This window comes from Rhopalosiphum padi, chromosome 1 (genome assembly GCF_020882245.1).
Source record: "Rhopalosiphum padi isolate XX-2018 chromosome 1, ASM2088224v1, whole genome shotgun sequence".
Classification (NCBI taxonomy): domain Eukaryota; kingdom Metazoa; phylum Arthropoda; class Insecta; order Hemiptera; family Aphididae; genus Rhopalosiphum; species Rhopalosiphum padi.
Genome location: NC_083597.1, coordinates 86,771,036 through 86,783,950, shown reverse-complemented (window position 1 = coordinate 86,783,950; position 12,915 = coordinate 86,771,036). Strand labels below are relative to the sequence as shown.

Here is a 12,915-nt window from a genome sequence, read left to right as displayed (position 1 = left end):
CATTATTGCCGCTCCGTCAACAACACCACCACCGCCACCACCACCACCACAACCGACGGGCGGACCACGTGCGCCTCACGACCGGACGAGACGAGTGGTGCGCGCGGCCGCTCGAAAAACGGATCGCCGCCGCAGCCGCAGCCGCGCGCCGCCATCATCCTCGTCGGGGCTGAGCGCGGTGGGGGTCGCCGCCGCCGCCACCGTTGCAACCGGTGCGGTGTGCGTCGTCGGTTCGCGCGCGCCAGTCGTAGTGTTACGCGCGCGACAGCCCATACGCGTGTTTTGTGTATTATTTTTTGTTGTCGTTTTCTCGTGCCGGTGCGTGCGGCCGCGCTATCGAACGTTTCACGTTTTATCGCGTTCTCTGTGCTCGGCAGGCAGACGGAACCAGTTCGTAGCCCAATCTCGCCATGATCGGCGTGTTCAGCACGGTCGTCAGCCAGTCCCGGCTCACCCGGATCAGGCTGGTGACCATCGACAACCCGGCTTTCCGCATCCACTACCGCATAACGTTCGCCATACTGTTGGCGTGCACTACGCTGGTGTGCAGCCGTCAGTACATCGGCGAGCACATCCGGTGCATCGCCACCGGCGTGCCCAACAACGTCGTCAACACGTACTGCTTCTTCACCGCCACGTACACGGTGCCGGACACCAACCACTCGGCGCACCCGGGCGTCGGCCCCGTGCACTGGGACTCGCGCACCGTCCGCCACTCGTACTACCAGTGGGTGCCGTTCGTGCTGTTCGGACAGGCGCTGCTGTTCTACCTGCCGCATCTCATGTGGCGTTCGTACGAGGCGGGAACGATCAGGCTGCTCGTCAACGGGCTGCAACGGCTGTACCTGAAGGTGGACGGCGACCAGGACGTGGCTGTTCCCGGTGCCAGGACCATACCGTCGGAGGCGACCAGGTGGGCCAAAATGCGGGAGGTCATGAACCACCTTGACACGGTCACCCGGTTCCGGTTGAATCGCAACTGGGCCGCGGTGCTCATCGGGTGCGAGGTGCTCAACCTGGTCAACGTCGTGTTCCAGATGAAGCTCATGGACAAATTCCTGGGCGGCCAGTTCTACGGTTACGGACTGCACGCGTTCGACGACGACAACGGCGACAGGCTGTTCGACCGGGTTTTCCCCAAGATGACCAAGTGTGACTTCCACAAGTTCGGTCCGTCCGGCACCATGCAGACGCACGACGCCATGTGCGTGATGGCTCTCAACATCATCAACGAGAAGATCTACGCCGTCCTGTGGTTCTGGTTCGTGCTCATCCTGCTGCCCGTCAGCGTGGCCGCACTCGTGTGGCGCGGCGTCCAGTATGCGCTCCACTCGCGCGAGTCGTTCAACCGACTAATGCTGCGCGAGTCGTCTCCGGGCGCCCGTCTCGACCCCGTCGACCTGGCCGTCATCGCTAGGCAGACCACGTACTCCGACTGGCTGTTCATGTACTACCTGTCCGGCAACATGGACGGCGCCGTCTTCCGGGACCTGTTGCACAGCTACGCCACCGGACTCCGGAAGGAACCGGGTTTGCAGGATAGCGACGACGACGACACAGCGCCGCTGGGCAAGGCCATCTGATCGACGCCACTGCCATGTCAACGCCGCTTCCGCCACGCGCACGACGATCATATTTTATAATTTATTACAATACTATTAATGTTTATTATAATATGTAAGACTTAGTCCTGCAAAGGCGTCCCTCATATCGTTTTCTCAGAGAACCGGTCGTGTGTGCGCGTGCGCGTCCCGCGTACGTTTTTCCATTCCACCCTCCCCCACCCCCCCTTCGACCGCAATTTGTGGTTAGCCTACATTTTTCACTGTCATTCTGAATCCACCACCCCGCAACCCATCATCCCTCCACAAACCCAGCTGTAATCCTTCGAGGACAAATTGTATTACTTAATAGAATTTTTTTATTATTTGTAATGTCACGATGTTACTCGTGTTCGTCTGACCTGAAAATTTTCGATTTTATTTTTTTGTACGTTTGTAATTTCTTCCGAATACGTGCGTTTCGAGTCCAAAATTAAACCGATAAAAAGTCAATGCCGCGTGCGCATGTGTACGATACAACAATAGTCGGAGAAAAATATAGTAAAATAATAATGGCAATTAAATTTTTATCATTCGTGTACTTAATTTATGTAATAGACGACCGATTTGAGGTACACAGGTACACGTTTCGAAGGTCGTCGTTACACATATTATAATATATTTATAGTTTATTAAATATACGCGTGTGTTATGATGCATATATATTATTATTATTATATTTGTACGATTATAACATAAAATGGACTTTATACTCATGATGATAACTTGTATATAATATATGTAAAAACTCTGTACGTCTCACTATTATTATTATTTTTTTCTAATATTTTTAAGTACATAAATTTTATTATAATATATTTTAGTTAAACGAAATTAAGAAAAATTATATTAAAAAAAAAAAATATGACAATTTTGAAATTTTGAATGAAATACATTATACATTATTACATTATATTATGTATGTTATGTGCGTCATAAACTTTTTAATGGTAATTAATATAATAATATCAATATGTTTTGTTCTATATTAGTAAATTATTACGTATATATATTTTAATAATTGCTGATATGGTTACACACATCACGTTTTGTGATAAGCTATTCCAATGATTACTGTTTCGATATCGTTGTTATACAGACTTGCACAATGTTTTAATATCATCAATATATACGCAGTGTTTTTGAATACACACGGCGTATACACAACTGCGTATAATATTCACGTATTGGAACGACTCAACGACAAACGACTGGGATACGATTCGAGTGGTAAATAAATATTAGAACACTTTGTTCGCATATATTATGCATAATAATAATTATAATATTGTATACAACCTACTAAAACTGATGCGGAAAAATTATCTCTGACATTTTCAACTTTTAATAAAAATCGCGTGACGTTTCCGTACAACGTTATTAAAATAATAACAATGATTATAAATCGATAAAGATTATAAAGTCGATGTTCATTGTGTGTTATATTTTTGCCGTTTTAAGGCACGATTGTACAGAAAGACTTCAGCGTTCTCCGAAATCCAAACCTTAGAATTTTTAATAGTATTTTTGAACTTTAAACGTTATTCTACAATCAACTGTCGTATTTACTTATCGTAGTAAGATTGTGAACACGGATAGCTTTTTTTCCCTTTAACAATATGATTTTTATGTTGTGCTCCAGGAATTGAATAGCTTTTATCTTTATAACGTCTCGGTCAAAATTTATCGACCCCAAAATAATAGCTCTAACTACGCCTATACGTCGAGCAGACTCGATAGAACGGGCTTTAAATGATAAAATTATTATCTCTACCACCGTGTCCGCCACACGGATGATGTTTATGATAATTATTAAATACGACTATTGCTGAACTGCAGTCATGTAAACAAACACGCCACTGATGTTGCAACGATCGTATTTTAATAAATATTATTATAATATATATTATTATTATTTATGTCTAGTCACGACGATCGTTTCTTGTATACGAAATTGCTGGCATTATACTTGTACGATATATTATATTAGTGAAATATATTATTATACGGGTACGTCGACCGAATCCAGCACAACATTAGTATATTACGACGAGAATTATTGTACTCGAGAGGAGAACCGCACGACGATGACATTTGAAAACCCACAGGCCACAATAGCGGTTGACTAATGGTTTGGACTTCGATGTGACATGTTTCAGTCGTATTTTTTTTATTCTCGCCCATTCCTCATTCGACCAAAAATAAACATCGTTTTTGATAAACGAAAATAAGTATGAGATCTACTTCTAAAGTGCGAGATACTTAAATTTGTCGATGAGGTATGTGATGACTTTATGTATCTGTTTAACTATGATTTGTCTGTAACACTTTACAACATAATTATATGATGTGCATTGTGCGTTTATCCATATTATAATAATAACACGATTGTACAATGTACAATAAATAGTAAAGACTAAATTGGCACTTAAACTTAAATCAAATGCAGTTTCTTATGAGATTCTATAGTGCAAAAAGCTTATTCAATATATTTTACTAATAAATATTATGACGATAAGAATGAAAATAGTGTAAACGACAAAACAATGCCTGAAAGCAATTACAAAAATAATGTAGGTACCTATACAATTTAAAAAGTTACATAAATGTTAAAAATTTATTCTATACTTGATTATTAAATGAAATTGTAACTTACTAATGACATTAATATTTTTAAGCTCAAATTAAACCTATAATTATAACAAGTAACTTTGATTTTTTTATTTTGCACAAAGATGAAATACATTGTAAAAGTAAAAAAAACTAGTAATGTACTATTGTTAACCAAATTTTATAATATTTATATAGAGTCGTTTTTCGTATTGTCTTCTTAACTCCTAATTACCTCTACATTGTTTCTGTAAAATTTTTACGTAATACATTTTTGTATGAATGATAAATCAAATTTTTATCCACCTACAGTGCAAGTATAAGTTTACAAGCAATTTTTTTTTCATTTTGCCCCTGTAGGTATAACTTGCAACTTAACGTAATACAATTACCATATTGCGTATACAAGGAATACAAAAATATATTTATGTCCATGATGGAAATAATATTTTTTACGTTTTACTTAATGAAAGAAGTTTCAGTTCAAATTTATATGGAAGTGTATCGTTGGTACGCGCCATATCTAATATGATCATAATATGATTATAAATTATAATATACGCCTATTAACATTATATTATAAATACATTGCGAATTTATAATATAACAGGTATATTCGCTATACAGTGACTACCGTAAAAGTAAATTGATTCGCGGTGGCAATGGAAGACATACTTATAAGTTGTAAATTATAATATCATTATTTACGTAACGTAAAACTGCAGTGTATAATATACAATAATTTTAATATAGTGTATATGCATGTGTAATGCTTATGGTGTATAGTAAGTAGTATTTATAGGTATAATCCTTATTCTAAGGTTCCGACCGCGCGAGATCCGAAAATAAAATTTAGATATTCGATTTTGACAACCTAATAACCTATATTTTATTATAATATTGTCAATACTATTCGTTTTCTACTTTTCTTTCTTCATGGCACATGCCAATATTACTACAGTAATGTATTTTTAAAGATTTTTACCATCGCCATCACTACTCCCTTTCATTTGTATCGGTCTACATAATAATAACATATTCATATTATCTTTCTTCGTAACATCCAATGCCACAGTCAAAATTTGATAAGAGGTTTTACTCGGGAGTGTTTAGCACCCCTATTTTTTTTCTAATTAGCGCCCTAATTCTTTACGCCATTTGTAAATATATATAATTAATATTAGTTCTCATATTATTTACTCAGTACAAATTCATTATTAAATATGTAATTTATTGTTGTACGCTTAGGGTAGTTGAAGAAAGAGCAAACTTGCTAATTGTATAATACATGATAATAAGACTAATGACCTTAGCATCCTCATTTTTTTTTATTAAAATTGCACTCATGTACATGTCAATATTGAAGACTGCAGTAGTCATTACTCATTACATTGTGGCTGTATGTGCTTATGTGATGCTTATAGTTACGTGATATGCACGATAACCGTATGGCGCAGGATCGTGTCGCGTAAACAGTTTTCGCAAACATATGTAACAGCTAGTATAAATAATTATACATTGCAGTCAAAACAAAATTCTGATACAGTTTTGTTTTTTATTTTTATTTTTGCTTATTCGATGCATGGAAAATGTGCGAATTTGACATTTTTATTATAATATGTTTACACTATAAGCGCAGTTACGACACCGTGCATAAATTATTATCTGTATAACGCGTATACAATATTATTATTATATTATTTTGAAAAATGAGCGCCGCCGCCGCCACGACAAACGCTAATAATTCTTAGGCAGAAAAAATAATATATTCAACTCGAGTGCTCGGCAGTCCCCAGAACACGATATAATAATAATTAATAATTGATACCTTAACAATAATATATTATTAAAAAGAATAGCATAGTTATTTTTCTCTACAAAGTCAGAATTAAACCCGCGAGCGCCATTCTGCTGTTGTTCGTCCTACGACCCGCGATGAGGTCAATAATTGAAGACTAGTAGAGAGACGGACAAAGGATTTAAGGGAAAAAAATGTTCAATCAAACATACTCATATAATGTAAATGTATACTACCTTCCACCCATCATTATTATGTGTATACATACGTTTTGACTGCGCTATACTGTTGTTTTGTGTAATTTCGCGCTGACACTTCATTCACCTCTGGAGCTATACATCAGAACGAAAAAAATAACTATTCATATAATGATAATAAACCTTGTTAATGAAAAAAATTCCCGCCATGAGTTCAAGTCTCGGATAGCACATTCTTTTACAAAAACAATACGATACACATAATATCTTTATTGTTATTATTATTATTATTTTTTTTTTTTTATTTGATTCAACCGGTTCGTAACTCGTAAATTCACTAAGTCTAGTGTATAATATTAAGTGTATATTATAGTATTGTACTATTATATTATAATATATGTATAGTAAGCATCATATTTCTATCTAGTCGGTAATATACGAATATAAACATAATAATACAATGCCAGATAAGTATTCGAGTATAATATTATACTAGACAAAAATATTTAAATACTTTCCTGAAGCGCAAAAAACAAAATACGCGATGTCATCTAAGTAAATAACGCTGAGCTCGATAACGTACATATTATTATAATGAACGATCAAGAAAGTCACTAACGCGTATATTAATATATACTATTCAGTATTTACGCCCAACACCTGGAAACGCCATACGAAGGATTCCGGCCGAGTAGTTTCGGGTCGTGAAAGCCTTAAAGTCTCATCCGGTGGTAATATTTTTTTTTTTTTTTTTTTTTTTTTTTTTTTTTTTTTTTTTATTAGCTATTAGTTGAAACTATGATAGCTCGACAATTACGATTGTACAGGTACAAAATTAAACATTACAATTATATGATATAGACTAAAATGTTACAGTAATAATATGAATTGAAGACCTATAGGTACATTAATTACATTTACATACTGGCAATTAAAAATATTTAAATTCAATTTAATTATGTGATAAGAAAGGTATCAGAGTATCGGACTATGAAACAATCTGTTTATTTAGAACAACTGAAAGGAGCGTAATGAGGGAGTGATTAAAGAGGAAAGTTCAGATAAAAATTTAGTTAGTGGATTATCAATTGCGTGGATATTGGGTAGAGGTATATTTTTGGAGTTAGTAACGAGGCGTAAGAAGTTTGGGAGGGGGACACTCGTAATATTATAATATTAAATCTTCAATGGCTTTGTAAAAAAAGGTTTCGTCAAAAACGTTAAGGATTTCAGTATGATTTTAAAAATATTCTAAATTTGATGCAAGTAGATAATATGATAAAACGTTAATTTTGTGATTTTATGATAATAGAGGATTAAGGTTGACTTAATTAAAGTGTTTACCAAAAAAACTTTTGATCGGACACTAAAGATAATATCTACACATATATATATGTCGCATCCACTGAAATCACTCATTTCATGAACTGATAGTGAAATTTGATGAAAACACATTATATGGACATCCATTTCATGAAATGGACAATATCTATATATATATTAATAAATACAAGCACTACATACTTTTTAAAGGCCTTAACAAGTCGACATTTCCATGACACTCACACTATTTGTTTTGGTTCCTAGTGTTTATGTATCTGTGATTGTGAGCACTAAATAGCACCGTTGCAGTAAGGTTTTGAAAAGTTCTAGTATACGCGTTTTGATAAACTGCACTTTTCAGCGTTGTATAAAAATAATTAACAAATTCCAAAAAACACCTATATATTTATTATTATATAGCTTAACCAGATTATAAATGTGATTCGATCTAATCGATTGTTGTATTTTTTGACGAGAGTCTTATATTTTATAAATGTAAAGTCCCAGGTATAGACCTTATATTTTGTTTTCAAACAAAACGCAGACTGGTGCAAAAAAAAAATTATTAACTTTATATTTTCACAAATATTATGGCTTTGGGTGAACCGTAATACACGCTAACATTTAGAACACCGTTATTCTAATACACGTGAATCAGATTCAAATTTAAGTCGTATATGATGCATAGACAATGCAAATATTGCATCTCCCAATATCATGGACTAGGTACATAGGTACATGTTATAATAATAATATAATATAATGTTATTAATTTCGATGAGACCATTCGAAAATTGATTCAAGCGAGATTCGCGTACGAGGACAACGATAATAAAAAATATTTGACTGACAATATATTCAATGCAACAGCGATTATGTTATATAACCTTATAACTAACTACATACTTACCGTGAATTTGGTTATTTTTCAGTTAAAGTTAACGTTAAGTTATAGCGTACGAGAAAAATACAGAAATGAGGTTTTCATGTGTGGGCAAATTTTAAATTGCATTCACATGACATTACGATGTAGTATATCACAGCCCTGTTGCAGGATTAGGTCGCGGTAGTTGCACGGCAAAACATGAAAGCCTTCTTAATACCTGCAGATCTTAGGACGACTGTTCGCGAAAACCACCGTGAGAAATTCTATGGCTGTTTGCTGAAAACGCACAATTGACAGCATAAAATAAATGCTAACGACTCAAGTATATAAATAAGTGTTATGTTACATGAGTATATTATTATTAGAATTTATTTATTTTTGAGAGATATTATATTTTTAAAAAATGATATTTTTCAAAAACATTATATCATATTGTACATAATATATAATTATATATATATTGTATATTATACTGATTTACCTACTTATTCATCGCGTAGTATAACATATCAAGACATTACGCGTATATATAAGTATCTTTGAAGCTGAGCTAACAAGTTAAACAATTAAAAAAAAATTTAACAAATCCTAAATTTTTTTACTTTTTTTCTTACTTTTAAAAAATATAGTTCTGCAAACAATAATTATAAATATTATAAATATCAGTAGTATGGAATTAAGCTTGTCTATAACGTAATTAATTTAAACGTTTACCAGTGGTTTGTATCCGTAATAATACCTATTCAAAGTGTAAATTATTGTTATGAAATTATCATACATTTATACCTATAATATATCAAACATCATGAATATGCAATAAAATGACAAAATACAATAGATTAACGCAATGTTAGCTAAAATTTGTAAATCTAGAAAAAATACTGAAAATAGATAATTTTGTGAATTCCTGGCATTAAGTATTTTTTGTAGCTATAGAGACAATAAAATAAAGCAGTTAAGTGTGTATGTGAAGTGGACCGAACACAACGATATGAGATAATTGTAAGTATTTAATAATATATAAATTGCGTGAATGATTAATGATTAGTTGAAATTTGATAGTTAATTAAGATTAAATTAAAATTATATTTTCACATACAACAAAAATATAATCGTAAATTCATAAAATGAAAGAAATATAGGTAAATAGATGAAAACAAATCACGTTTTATTTCATTTATTTTTGTCACGAAACAAATTCTGAAGATCATTAACTTGACCGAAAATCTTAAAATATTGTTAGACAATTAACCTACACCGTCAGACACGTCTGAAACTCTGAACCCTATTGAACCCAACTGGATAATATAATATACGATTAATATGATGAATCAAATATATGCAATATGTATATAATATGTTCTCGAACGAAAATACTATCATTCGCAAAACGTCGAAATTATGCATTAACGTGACCGAGTACAATTATTTAAAAGCATAACTCAACAGAAAGGATATAAAAATAACAATAACAATAATAACAATAAAATCCATTATTGAATTATATATATATTATATATAGGTATATTTTAAACGGCGAGATGCGCGCGGCGGGCGGTTATCTTTTGTAGAAATATAATAATATTTTATGAGCTTAAACCCGTCGTGGACGTTGTGTCGGTGTACCACCCACTTAGTTCGAGGGTTGTACGTTTTTCACGAGACCTCTGCAACGACCGTACAATAACTAATAAGGGTTTGACGTTTTGTCGACCACCATAAAGAGTTTGGTCGAACAACACATGGAATTCCGATCGGATTCGAGATCGGATTTTGTATCCGTAATGAACCGAAGAGATGTGTCTACAGGCCGGTTTATGGTCCCTAGCCGGTATATACGCGTATAATAAGATCTACGCTATATAGCAATAATAATAATAGGGTCGGCTGACGTTTTTATGTATTATCCTCCGCAACGGCGTGATACATTATGATGTATATATACATATAGTATATACATATATATATATATATATATATATATATATGTATATGTTCAGAGTGTGGTTACTTTTAAAATGTGCGTTTAAAAATATACGAATACCGGTCGATGTGTGCTGCAACCATATGACGGTTAATCGGGTGTGTTCCCGGTTCCGGAATTAATGGTCCGAGAGATTCGAGATGGCTTATGCAGCTCTTGTCTCGTCGATCCGTACCCCAGCGGTCGGGTTCCTATTTTTAACAAGAGTGCATGTATAACTGCAACATTATACACATTGTACTGCACTTTAAACGAGATAACGTATTAACGTGCATAATATGTGCCTGTTTTGAGCGGCAACTACATAGTGATCGGTTTATTTAAATTTTAACAGCGCGCCACGCGCGCTATAGCTGTCTAATTATATTCCGAGCCCGCCAAAAATAAAATTATTATAAAGTATAAAATGCTGCGGCACGTGAACCCGTGCGGTTCACACAATCAACGAAAATCTCGAGTCATAAAAATAAGAGAAATAATATTTATTATTCATTGACAAAATATAATATTATATAAGTATGATGCATGCGCGTGTTTTTAAATGTGACATGAGTGCATAGTATTGGAATCTGGAAAAGACGTTTTAGTATTTTCTTGTACCTGCTAGCACTAGCTAATTAATTCTTACTCTGTCACTACATTATTGCAAATTAGGAGATTGACAACTTATTCGATCTCCCAAGTGTCCATCAAACCCCCCCCCCCCCCATCAATTAGATACGTTTTATATAGTTATAATTTTTTCCTTCAATCTATTAAATAAACTCAATTGCTCCATTCAATAATAATGAAAAATGAATGTTGTATTTTACTCAAATAAAAACAAAAATACTTATACAATAATGTTTGTTTTGATTTTGATGAAATCACTATTATTATTACGATATGGATGGGGTGCCCCCACAAATTATTTATTCGATCGTAATATCGATGTATCGCTTTTTAAATGGCGCACATTCGTACAACGTACGCACCAATATATTATATAGACACTTAAAAAATATATATAAAAAAAAAAAATAATATTCAAATATGTTTAGTCTGTATAATATCGTCATAATTATTGCGTGTATTGTTTGCGCACATAATCGTGAACTCCGTTACGGTGTTCGGATTTTGAATGAATTAGAAAATTAAAATAGAGTCGTCTAAACGCATAGGTATTGTTTCATTAGCCGACTGCAGCATTAGCAACGATTCCCGATGTAATGCAGTACCTATCGTCTATGCTTGGGTAATGCTGCACGGAAACAACACAATGCTCACACGCGCGCACACTCGGGAAACAGTGACTTTAACGGTTGGACGACCATTATCGTAAATAATGAAATAATATTCTCGTTTTGTGGATCGTTGTAGTAATATTCATTTTTATTATATATACTTTTTATATATTATGTATGTACAAAACGACAAAGGAAATGCGTGCTATGTACACAAGCCGACTTCCTGGTTTTTATATATATATAATATATATGTTATACAAGTACGCATCTCCAACATAGCTAATGTTAACGATCGAATAAGAGTAAACAGCTAATGAACTATAAAATATAATATTATATATGTTGCACAAAAGTACGCTGGGTTAAATAAGCGTCGTTAAATAATATTTATTTTTTTATTTTTTGTTATCAACAATGGCGATGAAAGTACTAAACGATGGGCATAGTGTACGTATAAGGTGTTGTCCAAATGGTATAGCGATACTGACTACTTTGAATTTTTAATTGCTATTACACGTTGACGTTGTCGTTGTAAGTTTCTGCAAGGTCTAATACATTGACTAGGTATTGAAACTATAATTAGACAAAACTGTAAAAAAATAACATAATATATTTATGATATTTTTATTCTCATTCACATATACATAATAATCTATAGATACCTAAGAATTTTGTTTTGCGTTATACGCATCCATAAGTAATCTATGCTTGATTCAATGTTTAATTTTATAATTTACAATCTTAACAATTATGCACTGAAAAATTATAAAAACATGTGCAATTACCAATAATGTATCCTTCCACCCATATTTTTATTGTCAAAAAGCTGTCTTGCTGTGCTTTACAATCATACAGTATACAGATACAATAATCATTATGTTAACAACACATTTATTTAAAATTATATTTAAAAATAAAATACATCAGAATTTCTTAATGTCTTGGACCTTGGTGGTTAAATATTTAAATAAATCAATAATATATCACTAATCACTATAGTCCACAGAAACTAATTATTATTATAGTTTATAAACGAGCTTCCCCTTGACACTAACAATTTACACATGCAGTTGCAGTATTTGGTATTTGGTAATATGTCTAGGCGCCACTGCAGTCTAACGTGCATTATAATAGTTATAACTTATAAGTTATAACTTATAGTTAAATATAAAAAAAAAAAAACTAAACAGTAATAATTATAACGACTATATTTTATTCTATATCGTTAATTTATTATTCAACTGGCTTCCCATTAGGTATATATTATATTATGTGTGTTTTTATTTTATT

At 34.0% G+C, this 12,915-nt stretch overlaps 1 protein-coding gene across 1 annotated transcript; it reads left to right on the top strand.

Annotated features, from left to right (window-relative positions):
- Window positions 1-227: 227 nt before the first annotated feature.
- LOC132928928 (innexin inx7) lies at window positions 228-2,514 on the top strand. Its single transcript, XM_060993880.1, has one exon. The coding sequence runs from the start codon at window positions 411-413 to the stop codon at window positions 1,581-1,583; it is 1,173 nt and encodes a 390-aa protein (XP_060849863.1). The 5' UTR covers window positions 228-410; the 3' UTR covers window positions 1,584-2,514.
- The last annotated feature ends 10,401 nt before the right edge of the window (window positions 2,515-12,915 follow it).

Excerpts from the sequence above, each read along its gene's own strand:
- LOC132928928 (XM_060993880.1), top strand. The coding sequence starts at position 411 with ATGATCGGCGTGTTCAGCACGGTCGTCAGCCAGTCCCGGCTCACCCGG.